At 44.8% G+C, this 20,448-nt stretch overlaps 1 protein-coding gene across 5 annotated transcripts in view; it reads left to right on the top strand.

The window, feature by feature from the left end:
- LOC124000821 (alpha-1,6-mannosylglycoprotein 6-beta-N-acetylglucosaminyltransferase B-like) overlaps positions 1–20,448 on the top strand; it is a 100,350-nt gene that overhangs the window by 47,163 nt on the left and 32,739 nt on the right. For all 5 annotated transcript variants that reach the window (XM_046307454.1, XM_046307455.1, XM_046307450.1 and 2 more), the window contains one exon: positions 3,812–3,981. In XM_046307454.1, coding sequence (XP_046163410.1) covers positions 3,812–3,981 — 170 coding nt within the window. The remainder of the gene's footprint in view (positions 1–3,811; positions 3,982–20,448) is intronic.

The raw sequence follows: 20,448 nt of genomic DNA, 5'->3' as shown, positions 1-20,448 counted from the left end.
ATGTGAGAATGCTGTTCACTGACTAAGGACCCTGGGACTGAACACCCGACGGGCCGCCCCCAGGTGGTGAGGGTAGGCAACATTACCTCTGCCATGCTGACCCTCAACATGGGGGCCCCACATGGGTGTGTGCTTAGTACCCCCCTGTACTACCTGTTCACCCACGACTGCGTGGCCATGCACGACTCCAACACCATCAAGTTTGCTGACGACACAACGTTGGTAGGCCTGATCACTGGCGTCGATGAGACAGCCTACAGGGAGGAGGTCAGTGACCTGGCAGTGTGTTGCCGGGACAACAATCTCTCCCTCAACGACAGTAAGACCAAGGAGCTGATCAACACATCGATGGGGCTGCAGTGGAGCGGGTCGAGAGCTTCACGTTCCTCTGTGTCCAACTCACTAAGGACTTTAAAATGGCCCATTCACACATGCACAGTCGTGAAGAAGGCGCAACATTGCCTCTTCCACCTTTTTATTTACATATTTTTATTGAATCTTTATTTAACTAGGCAAGTCAATTAAGAACAAATTCCTATTTACAATGATGGATTACCAAGAGGCAAAAGGCCTCCTGCGGGGACAAAACACACATCACGACAAGAGACACCACAACACTACATAAAAAGAGACCTAAGACAACACAACATGGCAGCAACACAACATGGCAGCAACACAACATGGCAGCAACACAACATGGCAGCAACACAACATGGCAGCAACACAACATGGCAGCAACACAACATGGCAGCAACACAACATGGCAGCAACACAACATGGCAGCAACACAACATGGCAGCAACACAACATGGCAGCAACACCAACATGGTAACAACACATGGTAACAACACATGATGACAACACAACATGGTAACAACACAGCAGGGCTGGCAGGTAGCCTAGTGGTTAGAGCGTTGGGCCAGTACCCAAAAGGTTTCTGGATCGAATCCCAGAGCTGACAAGGTAAAAATATGTTGTTCTGTTCCTGAACAAGGTTGTTTAACCCACTGTTTTCCGGTAGACTGAATTTGTTCTTAACTAACTTGCCTATTTAAATAGTTAAATAAAAGTAAAAGGTAAAAAAAAAAACATAACACAACATAGCAGCAGCACAAACTTTGTTAGGCATAGAAGACAAAGCAGCCACAAGTGTCAGTAAGAGTGTCCATAATTGAGTCTTTAAAGTAGAGCTTGAGATAAAACTGTTCAGTTTGAGTGTTTGTTGCAGCTCTTTCCAGTCGCTAGCTTGAGCAAACTGAAAAGAGGAGTGACCCAGGGATGAGTGTGCTTTAGGGACCGTTAACAGAATGTGACTGGCAGAACGGGTGTTAGATGAGGGTTGCAGTTGGTATCTCAGATAGGGGGGAATGAGGCCTAACAGGGTTTTATAAATAAGCATCAACCAGTGGGTCTTGCGCTGGGTATACAGAAGATGGCCAGTTTACAGAGGAGTATAGAATGCAGTGATGTGTCCTATAAGGAGCATTGGTGGCAAATCTGATGGCTGAAGAACATCTAGCTGCTCGAGAGCACCCTTGCCTGCCAATCTATAAATGACATCTCCGTAATCTACCATGGGTAGCATGGTAATCTGAATCAGGGTTAGTTTGGCAGCTGGTGTGAAAGAGGAGCGATTACGATAGAGGAAACCAAGTCTAGATTTAACCTTAACCTGCAGCTTGGATGTGTGCTGAGAGAAGGGAGGAGGTTGAAAAGGTTTGGCATGGGCCCTCATGACAGATCCTCAAAAGGTTCTACAGGCAGTATGAAAAGAAGGCTCGGAATATCATTAAAGACTCCAGCAACCCAAGCCATAGACTGTTCTCTCTGCTTCTGCACGGCAAGTGGTACCGGGGCATCAAGACTGACACCTATGCACACTCACAGGACTCTCCAACACACACACACAACATGCACACACACTCACATACAATCATAATTTGCGCTGCTGCTACTCTATCATCCTGATGTCTAGTCATCTTACCTCTATATCTACCTATTTCACTCCAGTATCCCTGCACATTGGAACTGACCCTTTTATAAAGTGTGTTCTTTCTATTTTTATTTCTCATGTGTTTCTGTTCTACCTTGTTATTTTTAGTGCTATAATGATATTGATTACTATATTGCTGGATTTGCAAGAAAGGCATTTCACTGTACTTGTGCACATGGTGTTAAAAACTTGAAGCTTGAATTATTCACAAAACCAAGGCTGGGAAAAGTATAGATTGACTGCAGTATTCTTTGAGTTTACCACTCCGAGCATTCTCTTTGTGCAAACCCCACTCCTTTAATCCTCCTCTAGTTAGAAAGAGGCTCATAACTTCAAACGTCTGAGTGAACATGAGACGCAGGGATTGATAGGTGTTTGCTTTGCTTTGGGAAAGCAGGACAGTCTGCTCTTTGGCCAAGAGATGCTTTCAGAACATATAGGATTCTTCTTTTCATCAGTCTCTCTTTTAGAGAACTATTACCTTGGATAAGCCAGCACCAGCGCTGTCAACACACAGCATCCTTCCCAAGCCTGTTCCTTGATCAGCCTCCAAAAAGAAGAGTCTCTTTGTTCTTTTTTTTAACGGTGTGTTCAACAGTAATAGTTTCTGTCCATTACCTGGCCCCTCTGGGCTTGGCTGCAGCGTCTCTGACGGAACAGAACAGTGTTCAGAAAACAGACGAGGAGGAACTGCTGCGCTGCTGTGAAAACGCAGATGAGAGGACGATAATCTGCCGATGGAAATAGACTCGTTGAAGGGAGACTTCACAGAGGAGTGGAACTAGACAGCAGCCGTCTACCCCACCTGTCTCTCTCCTCTCTGTCTGCAACCTTGATTTTTCTGTGTCTTTCTCTCTCTACACATGAACTGTACTTTCATAAAGGCAAAATTTCTGTAGACAACTTTTTAAACTTCCAATTCCTTTTGTTGTCATTTGAAAATGAATTATTTCATGTAGTTATGGTGACGTGACAAGTATTGTGTGGCTGGCATGAGTACGATGGTACTACAGTGACATGAGGATTCACTGGCATCATAGATGCCTGTTGCGGTACTTCTGCCTGGTCATGGTGAGGCTTTTGTGTTGCGTCCACTCTTAACGAAAGCAGAGCAATAAATCGCAATTGATTGTCATCGATTTCCCTCTTTGTATTGAGTATGCACTGTGCAGTCATCTTGTCCTCTAGCAATTTCCCTGCATTGTGCAATATTCAATGGGTCTGTGTTGGCTGCCTTCACTGAGTCCTTCGTTTTCTTCCATCTTTAGTGAGAATGGTTAAACTAGTTTGGAGCACGAACCCCAGAGTGGTTTGCTACTTTACTCTTTAGAAGTAAGATGAGAAAGTTTTGTGAGTCAAAAGTAACTGGGGAAGAATTAAAGGCTGCCATCTGTTGAGAAATCACACAGTCTGATTTCATTACACAGTTAACAGGCTGGAAGTCCCATCCTCTCCCATCAGCAATTAAAACAGTCTTGTACCATTAGGCATATTAATTATCTTCAGCAGATCAATCACTATTCAGATTCCAGATTCAGAAATGGTGCTTTTCAAGATTTGCTTGGGGAGGAATGTTTCATGGCTCTTCCTGTCTTTTAGCATAAATATTCAGTTTGTTGCAATTCATCTCTCTTATCTCTATTCCAAGAACAATGGTTTTGGGGGGATCTGAGATGTACAGACATGAATGAAGCTAATATAGATAGCTATGGATAAGAACCATGGATCAGTCCTATTAGTTGGGAGCTCATCAGAATGAGACTGAAAACAATTCAATCCTATGGTTCCAACCCCTCAACCGTCTGTTTTTCTTCTCAGATCCTGGTGCACGTAGGCTTCCTGACAGAGGAGTCAGGGGACGTGTTCAGCCCCAAGGTCCTGAAGGGAGGTCCTCTGGGGGAGATGGTCCAGTGGGCTGACATCCTCACAGCCCTGCACGTCCTGGGACACAACCTCAAGATCTCCGTCTCGCTCAAGGAGCTGCAGGGGTGAGTCAGATGATGTCATGTTCTATCTATGTCTATTTCTATATGTAAGGATGGGACCTATCACAGTATTCAGACTGAGTCTAGTGGTTCAGAACTTCTTCCTCTGGCTCAGAGTATATAAAGTCATGCATGAGAGAGGACTTTTTCAGCACCATGGATAGCTCCAGGGAGAACCGTACTGTGGCCATTCGAACTGTTCTGTCAATTCTTAATCCCCTCACGAATGCTCTAGTCCTGTGACATATATTTATTGAGAGTCATGTGATTTGTCGTGACATGATATTTTTCCCAATTTGAGATGTTTTTTTTGCACACACATTTGGATGAAAAAACAAAGCTTAAATTCTCTGGCACTCATGTCATACATATCTTATAAACCCATCTCTATTTATACCGTCTTACCTTTTTAGGTGATGTGTAACCATGTGTAAGGCAGCCCATCTCAGGGTTCATACCCACACAGTGTGTTTGGTCTCACCCTGATAAGCCACCTGTCTCCCTGTAGACTGGAGTTCCAGCCAGACAGACAGCGTTTATGTGTTCCTCTCCCAGCTCACTGACCCCAGACAGACAGTGTTTGTGTGTACCTCTCCCAGCTCACTGACCCCAGACAGACAGTGTTTGTGTGTACCTCTTACAGCTCACTGACCCCAGACAGACAGTGTTTGTGTGTACCTCTCCCAGCTCACTGACCCCAGACAGACAGCGTTTATGTGTTCCTCTCCCAGCTCACTGACCCCAGACAGACAGCATTTATGTGTTCCTCTCCCAGCTCACTGACCCCAGACAGACAGCGTTTGTGTTCCTCTCCCAGCTCACTGACCCCAGACAGACAGCGTTTGTGTTCCTCTCCCAGCTCACTGACCCCAGACAGACAGCGTTTATGTGTTCCTCTCCCAGCTCACTGACCCCAGACAGACAGCGTTTGTGTTCCTCTCCCAGCTCACTGACCCCAGACAGACAGCATTTATGTGTTCCTCTCCCAGCTCACTGACCCCAGACTGATAGCAGTGGCTGGCTGGGCCACAGAGCAACATCCGGTCTAACCAAGGCTTTATTTATCCATCTGAAAAGATAACGCTATTGATTTTCAAGTCGGCCAGGTGTGACTGCTGGAGTTAAGAGAGCAGATGGTTCAATCTGGGAGTAAATGCCATAAACGTCTTGGAGGACCCAGTCCCTGCCTCTCCTTTTATCATTGACCCTTTCCCAGTTTCACCCGGCCTGGTCTAAATTGCAGTGTTTAAGTCGGACTGGAGATATTGGATATTGTCGATTCCTGCCAGTGCAGACGTGAGGCTGAGAGAAATTGGACAGGCAGCAGCATATGGTGTGGCTTCTGTTATTGAAGACATATTCCTCACTGTGGGGAAGCGTCAGAGTTATAGCTTCCCTGTGATCTCAAATTGGAGTTTTGAAGAAAGCGGCTTTGATAAGGGTAGACTGGAGATCAGTGAGAGCGGATGGGATTCTGCCTCTTCTGCCCACGCTATTATTTACCTCACTAATTGGTGTCATGGAGTATTGAATTACTGCATTCAGTCACCACAGGGAATGTGTCTTGTGAATGTTGATGAAACCGCATGAGACTGACAGTAATTGTCAATCAGAAACAAATTGGAGCTGTGCTAAAGCCAAGAGGCTCTGTTTCCAAAGGTTGAAATGCTGTGTGTGTGTGTGTTCTCGTGTGTTTGTTTATTGGTATATGTGAATGTGATGGTCTACTGTAAGGCCCATGCATCTCTCTATTTGTCAGGAAATGGAATGTGCAGCCTTAGAGAAAATATAATAGAAGGTTGAAATTGGAGCCTATTGGATTTATCAGACAGACCATTTCCCCCTTTTTCTCGCAGAGAAAAGAGACTCAGTACATTTCCCACTCTTTTTATGATTATATCTTCTCAAATTGGCCAATAGAAGAGATGCTGAATGTCCAATACATTTCTTTCCAGGATCATTAATGAATAGGAAAATCGGACATTTCTCTCCATTTCTACCTCCCTCTCTCTCTATCTCTGACTATTAAGTTGACAGATTGCTATATGGGTTGAGCTCCCACAGATTCCCCCAGGGTTGTATCTATTTAGATTTCTTCCTCCTATCACCCCCACTCAGCCTGGGAAACATGTCATCCTAATAGCCCATGATCTGCAGCGGCTGTTATGAGAGGACGATGGTTGGTATTGTTGTTTTGCAGATCATGGGTTGCTTGGTTTCATCCAAACCACCAGATACTGTAGCTACTACTACTCTAAGTTAGATATAGATTAGTAGTAGCTACAGTACATGGTGGTTTGGATGAAACCAGCAGTTTGCTTGAGTGGTTGTCACTTCCCCTGCCAGCTTTATGGACTAGTCCTCTGGCTCTCTGTTTTTATTCAGACGTCTCCGTTCCACTCGCTACTTCAGCTGAGGGTCTTTTTTCGCGATATAAGCTTCTGGCTCACGTCGCTTGCAGATGCTTAACTAAGCTGCTTTGGTATATTTTTTTGTGATATTTTTGGACAGAGAGGAGGACGCTCCTCTGCATGCAGCCAGATTCATCAAGTCCGCCTTCGCACAGAAAAACAGCTTGAAAAGACATTCTCCAAGGACTGTTTCATCTGTATTTTATCATGATTAATGTAAGCCCATTTTTCTGTTGCGGTAGGTAGTTGTGGTAGTAGTTGAGGATGGTGCAGTATGTTTTTCTATGTTACAGTGTAAGTCACTCTGGATAAGAGCTTCTGCTTAATGACTAACATTTAAAAAATGGAAACATCCCATTATTGGTCACCCTCTTCCTCTGATCAAATCAAATCAAATCAAATGTATTTATATAGCCCTTCGTACATCAGCTGATATCTCAAAGTGCTGTACAGAAACCCAGCCTAAAACCCAAAACAGCAAGCAATGCAGGTGTAGAAGCACGGTGGCTAGGAAAAACTCCCTAGAAAGGCCAAAACCTAGGAAGAAACCGAGAGAGGAACCAGGCTATGTCGGGTGGCCAGTCCTCTTCTGGCTGTGCCGGGTGAGGATTATAACAGAACATGGCCAAGATGTTCAAATGTTCATAAATGACCAGCATGGTCGAATAATAATAAGGCAGAACAGTTGAAACTGGAGCAGCAGCACGGCCAGGTGGACTGGGGACAGCAAGGAGTCATCATGCCAGCATGGTCCTAGGGCTCAGGTCCTCCGAGAGAGAGAAGGAAAGAGAGGAGAGAATTAGAGAACGCACACTTATATTCATACAGGACACCGAATAGGACAGGAGAAGTACTCTAGATATAACAAGCTGACCCTAGCCCCCCGACACATAAACTACTGCAGCATAAATACTGGAGGCTGAGACAGGAGGGGTCAGGAGACACTGTGGCTCCATCCGAGGACACCCCCTGACAGGGCCAAACAGGAAGGATATAACCCCACCCACTTTGCCAAAGCACAGCCCCCACACCACTAGAGGAATATCTTCAACCACCAACTTACCATCCTGAGACAATCCTGCTGTGTTGCCTTGATGGGCAGATGAGTCACTAGGCTGAGAGTGGGGATGGGAGGAAGTGATGACGCTCCAGTCTCTGTCAAGGGAGGTGAGGTTAATTGAAGGGGGAGCCTCAGTGGTTGTGACATCATATTTGTCGGGAACAGCATCACATGTGCTAAAAGGTGCCCGGCGGCGGTTAGCCAAGCAGTGCAGACAGCTGTCACTTCCTCTAGGGGATCTCCCCCCTGTTCCTCCCAGTGCGACGTGAGTAATTAGCCAGCACCAGAGGAGGAGAAAGGGAGAGGAGAGAGGGAGGGAATAACAGCCTGACAGAGTTGGCTGGCTGGCTGGCTCTGCAGTGACGACAGGGCCAGGAGAATACTGAGAACCCCCCTGCTACAGCAGCTCTGTCTGTCTCCACCTTCAGACTCTGTCCTCCACCCTCTGAGACCAGTAGGAGAGAGAGAGAGAGGGAAAGGGAGGGGGTGATTCCACAATATGAGGAACATACATCATTTGAACCTTCAGCATGAGTCCAATCAGAAGCATGATATAGCCATGCAATAAATGACGAGTGAGCTCAAACTGATCTGGAATCAGAAATAGCATCGATAAGAGCACAGCCACTATGTGTTTGGGAAGGAGGCACTAAGAAACATAACTCTCTCTGTCGTTTTACCCCTATCAAATCACCATTTGAGGCTGATTAGGCTTCCAGAAAGGGGGCTGCTGTGTGTGCCTGCAAGTGCTACTGCGCTCTCTCACCCTCCAGCCTTTCCAACGATGTGCTTTTGTTTCTCGGCTTTGAAAAGCCAATCTAAAGCATCCCTGTTAAAAACAGATTGCTGTGTGTTTACAATATGTTGCAGTGCGCAGCACTTTTACAGAATCAGAGTTGAGGGCAGAGTTTTATTGTTCGCAGTGATCAAAGCATTTGGGTCATGGCACGATAACATGATAGAATCATGTGACTTGATTTAGCTGCAGCGAGAGGGATTCGACTTCATCCAAGAGTCGTAGCGTGATGCCTAAATGAGATTGAGAGCAAAGGACTACATGGTGTGTTTTTGAGTGTTGCATGTCAGTTTTCATCCAGTTTGAATCGCTACAGTACTATATGCTGTATTGTAAACTCGGCAAAAAAAGAAACGTCCCCTTTTCAGGATAATTTGTATAAATCCAAAAAACTTTACAGATCTTAATTGTAAAGGGTTTAAACACTGTTTCCCATGCTTGTTCAATGAACCATAAACAATTAATCAACATGCACCTGTAGAACTCAGCCCAGTCAAAACTGTTCGCTGCCCTGGCCCCCCCAATGGTGGAACAAACTCCCTCACGACGCCAGGACAGCGGAGTCAATCACCACCTTCCGGAGACACCTGAAACCCCACCTCTTTAAGGAATACCTAGGATAGGTTAAGTAATCCCTCTCACCCCACCCCCCCCCTAAGTTTTAGATGCACTATTGTTAAGTGACTGTCCCACTGGATGTCATAAGGTGAATGCACCAATTTGTAAGTCGCTCTGGATAAGAGCGTCTGCTAAATGACTTAAATGTAATGTAAATGTAGAACGGTCATTAAGACACTAACAGCTTACAGACGGTAGGCAATTATGGTCACAGTTATGAAAATGTAGGACGCTAAAGAGGCATTTCTACTGACTCTGAAAAACAGCAAAAGAAAGGTGCCCAGGGTCCCTGCTCATCTGCATGAACGTACCTTATGGCATGCTGCAAGGAGGCATTACACCGAGGCCTGTACCCTGGAGCGGGATCGATTTCGAGGTGGAGGGTCCGTCATGGTCTGGGGTGGTGTGTCACAGCATCATCGGACTGAGCTTGTTGTCATTGCAGACAATCTCAACGCTGTGTGTTACAGGGAAGATATCCTCCTTCCTCATGTGGTACCCTTCCTGCAGGCCCATTCTGACATGACCCTCCAGCATGACAATGCCACCAGCCATACTGCTCGTTCTGTGTGTGATTTCCTGCAAGACAGGAATGTCAGTGTTCTACCATGGCCAGCAAAGAGCCCAGATCTCAATCCCATTGAGCACGTCTGGGACATGTTGGATCGGGGGGGTGAGGGCTAGGGTCATTCCCCCCAGAAATGTCCGGGAACTTGCAGGTCCCTTGGTGGAAGAGTGGGGTAACATCTCACAGCAAGAACTGGCAAATCTGGTACAGTCCATGAGGTGGAGATGCACTGCAGTACTTAATGCAGCTGGTGGCCACACCAGATACTGATTTTGACCCCCCCCCCCCCCCCCCCTGTTCAGGGACACATTATTCAATTTCTGGTAGTCACATGTCTGTGGAACTTGTTCAGATTGTCTCAGTTGTTGAATCTTGTTATGTTCATACAAATATTTACACATGTTAAGTTTGCTGAAAATGAACGCAGTTGAGAGTGAGAGGACATTTATTTTTTTGCTGAGTTTACATTGTAACATTGCTCTTTGATTTGTTCCACTTGAACATTGTGACATTTAATTGGACACACCCTGTATTTTGAAAAATAGGACCAAATATGAACAGCCGTTGTATACTGTATATATCCTGCAGTCGACATGGAGCAGGAGAGCTCAAACACAGTTCACAGTAGCTGCAGTAGTGTCTGCTAGCTCCACATTGAGGTTTTGACTCACAGGACTGACTGTACAGAGCCAAAAAGTGGGCGGTCGACATTCAACACTAACAATAATCAATCAGTGAATAAAAGTGAGGAAATAGCATAACAAGTGGGTGTTCCACATTAAGAGGAAGCTGTGCTTTTGTTGTTGAAGGAGGCAGCTTCTCAGTCTCTTATGCCCAACTCTCGCAACTGGCTCATTACTATGCCTGGCTCTGCTCTGCCAAGCAGGTCTCCACGCTGCCACTACCCTCTCTCTGCCTGTTTCTTTTCTTCTACACTGAGCCCTCTGCACCCCATGGCCTCACCCCGGCCTCCTTCCTGTGAATGTGGCACGGCATCTGCCACGGCCAATTCTCCTCACCGTCTGACTTCCTCCTCTCTGTTAGATAGACTTCTGCTCAGCTACAGTATAAGGTTCTCGCTCTGATATCTGGCAGCACGGTGCAGGTGGCCAGTCCACTCAGTGGGATACACCAAGATGGCCTGGTGCATTTAGCTGGTTCTTTTCTCATGGGGTGCCAGTCCATCCTCCCCTCCTCTCTTCTTCCGCTCCTTCTCCCTCCCTCCCCCTTTCTTCACCTACTCTCTCCCACTCTTGCCGAACTCTCAGCAGGACAGTCAGCCCCAGATGTCTTTCCTCTTGTGTGTGCGTCAGACTCAGTTTGTGTGTGTGTGTGTTTGTTCGTGTGCATGTGTTGCTTTTTATTCAACTGCTGCTCATTTTCAGCTCCATAACTGCAAATGTAATCCCCCTGTTCTCTCCAAGTGTGCAGGGATTTGCATATATCCAATTAAAGCCCTGGACACAGCAGATTTAGTGCATTTGTGTGCAATACTGCCTCATGGGGTCACATAATGCAATTATTATACATTTGTTCTCACATTATCACACATCTTTTATCTGATCTATCCCTTAAATCATTGTTTTACATGTTCTAATAAATACAGTACCTCCGTTCTATTGGCGAACGTACAATCTCTGGAGAACAAACTGGACGAGTTCCATTCGAGACTATACGTTCAAAGGGACCTGAAGAACTGTAATATGTCTTTCTTTGAGTTGTGGCTGAAGTAGGACATGGACAATATACATTTAGCTGTTTTTTTCTATGCACTGGCAGGACAGAACGGCAGTGTCGGGTAAACTCAGAGGGAGTTGCGTGTCTCTTCGTTAACAACAGTGTCCGCGCGATCTGTAATATTAAAGATTCTGCTCTCCTGAGTAAGAATACCTCATGATCAGCTTTAAACTCTATTTAGCAAGAGTTTTCACCTATATTTTTCGTAGCTTTCTATTTACCACATCAAACCAATGCTGGCATTAAGACCACACTTAACAAGCTGTATATGGCCATAAGCAAACAAGAAAATGCTCATCCAGAAACGGTGTTCCTAGTGGCAAGTTATTTTAATGCAGGAAAACTGAAATGCCTCTTACCTAATTTCTGCCAGCATGTCACTTGTGCAACTAGAGGCAAAAAAACTCTACATTACCTTTACTCCACACACAGAAACACATACAAAGCTGTCCCTCACCCCCCATTTGGCTAATCTGACCATAATTTAATCCTCCTGATTCATGCTTTAAATAAAAACTCAAACAGGAAGTACCAGTGGTCCGTGAAGTGGATGCTAAGCTACAGGACTGTTTTGCTAGCACAGACTCGAATATATTCCGGGATTTATCTGATGGCATTGAGAAGTTTAACACATCAGTCACCGGCTTCATTAATAAGTGCACAATGACATCCCCACAGTGACCGTATGTACGTAGGCACATATCCCAACCAGAAGAGGGATTAAAGGCAATATCCGCAATGTGCTAAAAGCTAGAGCTGACGCTTTCAAGGAGCGCGACACTAATCCGGACGCTTATGAGAAATCCCGCTATGCCCTCCGATGAACCATCAAACAGGAAATGCGTCAATACAACAGATCGAATAGGCTCTGATGCTTGTCGGATGTGGCAGGGCTTGCAAACTATAACGGAGTACAAAGGGAAACCCAGCCAAGAGCTGCTCTGTGACGCGAGCCTACCAGACGAGCTGAATGCCTTCTATGCTTGCTTCGAGGCAAACAACACTGAACCATGCATGAGAGCACCAGCTGTTCTGGATGACTGTGTGATCACTCTCTCCGTAGCCAATGTAAGTAAGACCTTTAAACAGGTTAACATTCACAAGGCCGCAGGGCCAAATGGATTAACAGGATGCATACTCCGAGCATGTGCTGACCAGCTGGCAAGTGTCTTCATTGACATTTTCAACCACTCTCTGATCCAGTCTGTAATATATACTGTACATGTTCAAGCAGACCACCATACCTGTGCTCAAGAACGCCAAGGTTACCTGTCTAAATGACTATCGCCCTGTAGCACTCACATCTGTAGGCATGAAATGCTTGGCTGGTCATGGCTCACATCAACACCATCATCCCAGACACCTTGGAGCTACTTCAATTTGCATACCGCTCCAACAGATCCACAGATGAGGGGATCTCTATTGCACTCCACACTGCCCTCCACACTGCCCTTTCTCACCTGTGCAAGAGGAACACCTATGTGAGAATGCTGTTCATTGACTACAGCTTAGCGTTCAAGACCAAAGTGCTCATCGCTAAGGACCCTGGGATTGAACACCTCTCTCTGCAACTGGGTCCTGGACTTCCTAACAGGCCACCCCAGGCGGTGAGGGTAGACAACATCACATCCGCCACGCAGACCCTCAACACAGGGGCCCCTCAGGGATGCGTGCTTAGTCCACGACTGTGTGGCTGCACACAACTCCAACACCATCATTATGTTTTTGGTGACACAACGGTGGTAGGCCTGATCACTGACGACGATGAGAACCTATAGGGAGGAGGTCAGAGACTTGGCAGTGGGGTGCCAGGAGAAAAACCTCTCCCTCAATGTCAGCAAGACAAAATACCTGATTGTGGACTACAGGGAATGGAGGGCCGAACACGCCCCCATTCACATCAACAGGGCTTGTAGTAGAGTGCGTCGAGAACTTCAAGTTCCTCGGTGTCCACATAGCAAAGGATGTACACACCAACCCAGTCGTGATGAGGGTACAACAATACCTCTTCCCCCTCAGGAGGCTGAAATGATTTGGCACGGGTCCTCAGATTGTTAAGTTCTAGAGCTGCATCACCACTTGGTATTGCAACTGCTTGGCACCTGACTATAAGGTGCTACAGATGGTAGTGCTTACAGGCCAGTCCATCACTGGACCCGAGCTAGCTGCCATCCAGGACCACTATACCAGGCGGTGTCAGTGGAAAGCCCTAAAAATTGTCAGACTCAAGACATCCAAGTCATAGACTGTTCTCTGTGCTACCGCACTGCAAGCTGTGCTGATGCACCAAGTTTGGAAACAACAGGACCCTGAATAGCTTCTACCCCCAAGCCATAAGACTGCTAAATAGTTAGTCTGGGTAGCGATGTGGTTAACTATTTAACTATCTACATTGAACTTTGACTTATCACATATGCTTCTGCTACTGTTTTTATATGTTTTTTAAATTATTATATTTAAATATCTACCTCAATTACCTCATACCCCTGCACATCGACTCGGTACTGTCACTGTGTATATAGTTGTCACTCATTATGTATTTATTATTACTTTTATTATTACGTGTTTAACTTTTCTATTATTTCACTATTTTCTTTCTCTCTGTGTTGTTGGGAAGGTAAAGCATTTCACTGTTGTCCACACCTGTTGTTTACAAAGCATGTGACTAATACAATTAAATGAAATGTGATATTCAAGGTTATAAATGCCACTTTTCAGTGGGTTAGATGAGTTCCACCTGTCTGAACTGCTGCAAGGTGTCATGGGTGTGTTAGAGAGACATCCGAACGAGCTCAGCCTTTTAATTCTTAAACTGGGAACATTTTCACGCTGTACGGAATTTTACAACATGATGTCATAATCGGAACGATTGGGAACTTTTTCACGCAGGGAAAATTTTTACATGACACAAGGCCCTATACACAGGTGAAGCCACAGTATTTGGAACAGTATGTTGCTGTCAGATACACTACATGTGTCATAATATAAAATAGAATAGAAAGCTGTATATTGTTAAATCTACTGCTGTCCCAGGGGAAGGTAGGTATGCCACTGCTTGAGCCATGGTGAGGTTAAATGACTTCTCTAGCTTTTCAAGGTGAGAGAATGTCTCGCAGCTCCTTCACTTCCCTTGTGGGGGTGTATTAGATTGAGCATTCTGACTTTGTTACAGTGTATCTGTCCTTAATAAAATACAGAGCAAATCCACACACCACACACACACACACACACACACACACACACACACACACACACACACACACACACACACACACACACACACACACACACACACACACACACACACACACACACACACACACACACACACACACACACACACACACACACACACACACACACACACACACACACACACACACACACACACACACACACACACAGAGAGAGAGGGGGGTGAGGCATGCCAATGCCATTTTGGGAGTGAAAGTTTGCCACAGTAGACCATAGTGGGGGCAAATCACCCCATTTAGGAGCAGTCATGCTTGAAATTAAGCCTGGCGTGTTCATTTCCAATAGTAAAACATGACACTACCCGACAAAAATGCAAACTGTCCAAGTTGAGTTATTTGAATGCCAGACCCAGGGTATGATTTTACTGTAGGTCTTTGGGTTACTATGCAGACCCACACTGCAATAAGATTAATTCCAGTCAGGTGAAGTGTACAAGGCTTGTGTTTGGGTGCTGTTTGGATGCACACACAGGCATACCTCCATACAATTGGCTTGACTAGTGCTCTGTATTCTTGAGTGGGGTGCTGGCAAAGAGAATTGAATCCACTCTTGAGTGAAGACCCCTTTTTGTTTTTGTACGCCTTTATACTGTCGTGTCTTTGGCATCATTAAAACTATTTATCAAATAACTCTCTGTAATTATTGTTACACGATTTAAGCTGATTAATCATGTAACTGTAATTAACTAGGAAGTCTGGACACCAAGGAAAATATTCAGATTACAAAGTTATAATTTTCCTAATATAACTTTAAGATATTTATTATCTGATCAATTTGTCCTCGAATTAATGAATTATTCTTTACCTCACGTTAGTCTCATTCCAAACGTTGTAAATTGTTGGTTATCTGCTTGGACACAGTCTTCACTATGAGTCATCAATACATCAATTGTCTTAATTTATCTATTTACTAAACAAACCGTAGATAGTTACAAGGAAATGATAACGGAGTTTCCCTAGTGGGATAAACCGGTATCGCGGCTTGGTGGACAGAAAGGAAGTGGGGGTCAACTGAGATGAGACACTACAAAGTTGATAATTATAACAATTGAAATGCTAATCTTTTGCACATGAACGCTCACTCATTCGGGAATAATTGCAATCAATCAATATTTTTACGCTCAGTGTGTCGTCGGGATCTCTGTTGAAAAGTTTGTTTCTGTTGGAGAGTTTGTCCTCTCTCTCTGCCGTGGTTATAATGGCTCATTCAGAGTGACATTCATTCATGTCGTTATAGAATAGTTGTTTCGGCGGTTGGCGGGCTTCGCGTTCAATGCTACCCAATTCCTAGCTGCAGACTAGTAATTAATATCAAAGACTTGTCCTTATTCTGTCGCTATCGATAGTCTAAGAGTTTAACCACGTGGGATGGTTAAAAGATTCAGCAATCTATTCAAACCCTTATTTCCCTCTGTGATAGAGGTACTGGTATGGTCTCAAACCTTGGCCCTCCCGTTATCGAAAGGTAAGCTGGTCTACTGATAGAAATCCCAGGTGGGGGTTTTATTCGAAACATCGAAAAGGGCTGTCTGTGGTCCTGTCTGTGCCCCAGGGGGTGTGCCAATGACTTAGTGAAACTTTAAACAGAAATACAATTCTCTCACATTAACATCATTACATAGCACCCGTCCTTTCACAAATAGTATCATCTTTACTCATTCATTTTGTACAACAAATAGATGAGGCTATTGTATAAACAGCGTTATGGTAATGTGCGGTTTTGTCTCTCATGAGTTTCACAAAATTGTACCAAACGGACCAGTTCGTAGCTGGATTCTTCACTGATCTTCTATACCTTCTTCCAGAACATAAATATATATTTTTTGTTGTTGAATTTTACCCCCCCTTTCTCCCCAATTTCATGGGATCCAATTGTTAGTAGTTTCTATCTTGTCTCATCGCTAAAACTCCCGTACGGGCTTGGGAGAGACGAAGGTCGAATCACGACCCAACCAAGCCGCACTGCTTCTTAACACAGTGCCATCCAACCTGGAAGCCAGCCGCACCAATGTGTCGGAGGAAACACCGTGCACCTGGCGACCTGGTTAGCGTGCACTGCACCTGGCACGCCACAGGAGTCGCTAGTGCGCGATGAGACACCCTACGGACCTCCCGGTCGCGGCCGGCTGCGACAAAGCCTGGGCGCGAACCCAGAGTCTCTGGTGGCACAGCTGGCACTGCGATGCAGTACCCTAGACCACTGCGCCACCCGGGAGGCCCAGAACATAAATATTGTTTGGACCTCCAGTTCTGTGAGGTGGAAGAAATTCCTTTGTTTTCTCTATGAAAACTCACTCTCTATACAGTGGCCATGAGTCTCCTCCAGGAATTTACAACCTCTCTGACCACAGCAGCCTGGGTGTAGGAGACAGAGAGCGATGGTGCAGAGGTAGGGGGATGGTGCTCACTGTGTCCAAAGAGGGCAACGTCATGACAATACAATTGACTGATGAAGCTCTAGTCTAAAGCAGGGATGGCTGACAAAGACTCTCTACTCATTATCAAATCTACTGCAGAAGAACATTCTACCGTGCCTGTTTCCACCAGTTTGCAATTCCGACTAAATCAGTTGAGCAAACAAAAGCAAAATCGATAGCTTTTATTTGCAGGGGTGTGTGTGTGTTGACTGTTTGTCTGTTTATTCACACTGTTTATACAATAGCAGTCTAAGCCTTTCTGCTGTTATCGCAAAGCCCCGCTAGAACAGCTGTGAGCATGAACACATTCAGAAGACCACACAGCAAAGCATCTAAATCAACTACACAAACACTGTCATCCTTCATCTACATAGATCTATACAACTTAGCCTGGAAATTGTTAATATGGTTAATATGTAATCAACAAGATTGTGTCTACAGAATGCACATTATGGACAAACGTGTTGTGCTGTATGGACCAGATCTGGGTCAAATTCAACTATTCAACAAACTCAACTAGTTGGATAGTATAAAAATAAGTTGCATTGAATTTTGAGGTGGATAACATCTCATCTTTTAGCTACCATTATCTCTACCTCTGCTTATACCATGTCATTTACAGAACTGCTCTCCCTGTCTCCCCCTGCAATTACATTTCCTCTCCCACAGAGGCTGTCCATCTCCCTTTAAAAAGGCAATGTGTTCACAATATTCCCGTCTGCAGTGCAATCACAAAAAAATCATATAATTTAGAGGCAGACATAATTCAGCTGAAAACCGTTTGATTGCGGGGGCCATTTTGTGTCTGACAGCCTACTGAAACTTCGGCTCTAGCAAAGGGAAGCAATTACTCTGGCTGCTGACTAGTGCAATCTCACTGCATCTGAAGAACACTCTAACATTAGAAACCTAGCCACTCTGTAAAGTGGAATCTGGAGGAATTAATCAAGACCTGCAATTAACATGTTTACCTTTGTATCCTGGACTAATGTCAGTGTGTGTGGTGCTTGATTTGAGGCTCCTGAGCTGAATAGCAAGACTTAGACTCTTTCACAGTCAGTCAGAGAACACGAAGACTCTGTCATTATTGTTTCCCCCCAGCTATTTCTGGAAATTGTAACGAGTGGCCAATTTCCTGGACTCCAATTCTTGGTGTTACGGTCATTAGCATAAGTTGTAGCTGCAGAACGGTGTGCATTTCTGACAGCCAGAGAGATAAAAGTCTGGATAGGAGGCAGATAGCTGTCATTTTCATTCCAATGCCTCACCACCTCTTCCACAGGGTGTCATTTGGAAGCTTCTCCCTACTCAGCCATGCATTACGGACAGCAATGATATGGTAAATCAGGTGTTTAGATATCCCTGTACATACTGCCTGCCTATCCGTTATCTCTCTGAGGTGATTGTGGGTCACTGATATGGCTTAATAATCAACAACATCAATGGTTATTGACAGAGTCACTCCGATGAGAGAGTCAGGTAATATTGTGTTGACAGACATCAGAATATGTGAATAACAGGCAGGGTCCACCCTCTGTTTTGAAACATTTATTTAAAATCCCTTTGGCCATTTTACAAAGACTGCAGGTGTTTTTCCGAGCCAGGTGGCTGGTGTAGAGAAGCTTTTATAAAGGGAAATAAATTAAAATGTGTTTGTTTGCATTTTGGCAAGCAAGTGATTGTTTTCATGAAAATACAGTTTTTAGTGTGGAAAGTCTAAAAAGCTTAGACTTCTTGAGGTGAGCTGAGATGCATTGCTTGTTTTATTGCTCACTGCAACACGTACACCTTTTGAATTTCTCTACTAATTGCACATAGAGCGAGTAGCAAAGCAGTGGCTGAATTAGGAAAATTTCTGCACCTCCACCTATCAGACTTCTGGTATCATTCCCCTTACACCCGACACATTTGGTTGACGAGCTCTGATGGCTGGGGCTCCTCATCTCTCTCTCACACACACCACTTGGGAGATGGCACACAACATTTATGGAAACTTCCAGGCCATTTCAGAGCATTAGAATTACCCCCCTTAAGGCATTTCAGCTTTTTACAGCAACATAGTATGTCCCTGCTTTTTACAGGAGCGGAGTATGTCCCTGCTTTTTACAGGAGCGGAGTATGTCCCTGCTTTTTACAGGAGCGGAGTATGTCCCTGCTTTTTACAGGAGCGGAGTATGTCCCTGCTTTTTACAGGAGCGGAGTATGTCCCTGCTTTTTTTTACAGGAGCGGAGTATGTCCCTGCTTTTTTTTACAGGAGCGGAGTATGTCCCTGCTTTTTTTTACAGGAGCAGAGTATGTCCCTGCTTTTTACAGGAGCAGAGTATGTCCCTGCTTTTTACAGGAGCAGAGTATGTCCCTGCTTTTTACAGGAGCAGAGTATTTCAGCTGCTTTTTATAGGAGCAGAGTATGTCCCTGCTTTTTATAAGAGCAGAGTATTTCAGCTGCTTTTTATAGGAGCAGAGCATGTCCCTGCTTTTTATAGGAGCAGAGCATTTCCCTGCTTTTTATAGGAGCAGAGCATGTCCCTGCTTTTTATAGGAGCAGAGTATGTCCCTGCTTTTTATAGGAGCAGAGTATGTCCCTGCTTTTTATAGGAGCAGAGTATGTCCCTGCTTTTTATAGGAGCAGAGTATGTCCCTGCTTTTTATAGGAGCAGAGCATGTCCCTGCTTTTTATAGGAGCAGAGTATTTCAGCTGCTTTTTATAGGAGCAGAGCATGTCCCTGCTTTTTATAGGAGCAGAGTATGTCCCTGCTTTTTATAGGAGCAGAGTATTTCAGCTGCTTTTTATAGGAGCAGAGTATGTCCCTGCTTTTTATAGGAGCAGAGTATGTCCCTGCTTTTTATAGGAGCAGAGTATGTCCCTGCTTTTTATAGGAGCAGAGTATGTCCCTGCTTTTTATAGGAGCAGAGTATGTCCCTGCTTTTTATAGGAGCAGAGTATGTCCCTGCTTTTTATAGGAGCAGAGTATGTCCGTGCTTTTTATAGGAGCAGAGTATGTCCCTGCTTTTTATAGGAGCAGAGTATTCCCTGCTTTTTATAGGAGCAGAGTATTTCAGCTGCTTTTTATAGGAGCAGAGTATTTCAGTGCTTTTTATAGGAGCAGAGTATGTCCGCTGCTTTTTATAGGAGCAGAGTATGTCCAGCTGCTTTTTATAGGAGCAGAGTATTCCCTGCTTTTTATAGGAGCAGAGCATTTCAGCTGCTTTTTATAGGAGCAGAGTATGTCCAGCTGCTTTTTATAGGAGCAGAGTATGTCCAGCTGCTTTTTATAGGAGCCGAGTATGTCCCTGCTTTTTATAGGAGCCGAGTATGTCCCTGCTTTTTATAGGAGCAGAGTATGTCCCTGCTTTTTATAGGAGCAGAGTATGTCCCTGCTTTTTACAGGAGCAGAGTATGTCCCTGCTTTTTACAGGAGCAGAGTATGTCCCTGCTTTTTACAGGAGCAGAGTATGTCCCTGCTTTTTACAGGAGCAGAGTATGTCCCTGCTTTTTACAGGAGCAGAGTATGTCCCTGCTTTTTACAGGAGCAGAGTATGTCCCTGCTTTTTACAGGAGCAGAGTATGTCCCTGCTTTTTACAGGAGCAGAGTATTTCAGCTGCTTTT

Source organism: Oncorhynchus gorbuscha, linkage group LG16 (assembly GCF_021184085.1).
Source record: "Oncorhynchus gorbuscha isolate QuinsamMale2020 ecotype Even-year linkage group LG16, OgorEven_v1.0, whole genome shotgun sequence".
Classification (NCBI taxonomy): domain Eukaryota; kingdom Metazoa; phylum Chordata; class Actinopteri; order Salmoniformes; family Salmonidae; genus Oncorhynchus; species Oncorhynchus gorbuscha.
The sequence above is the reverse complement of the archived record's forward strand: the minus strand, read 5'-3'. Positions and strand labels throughout refer to the sequence as shown.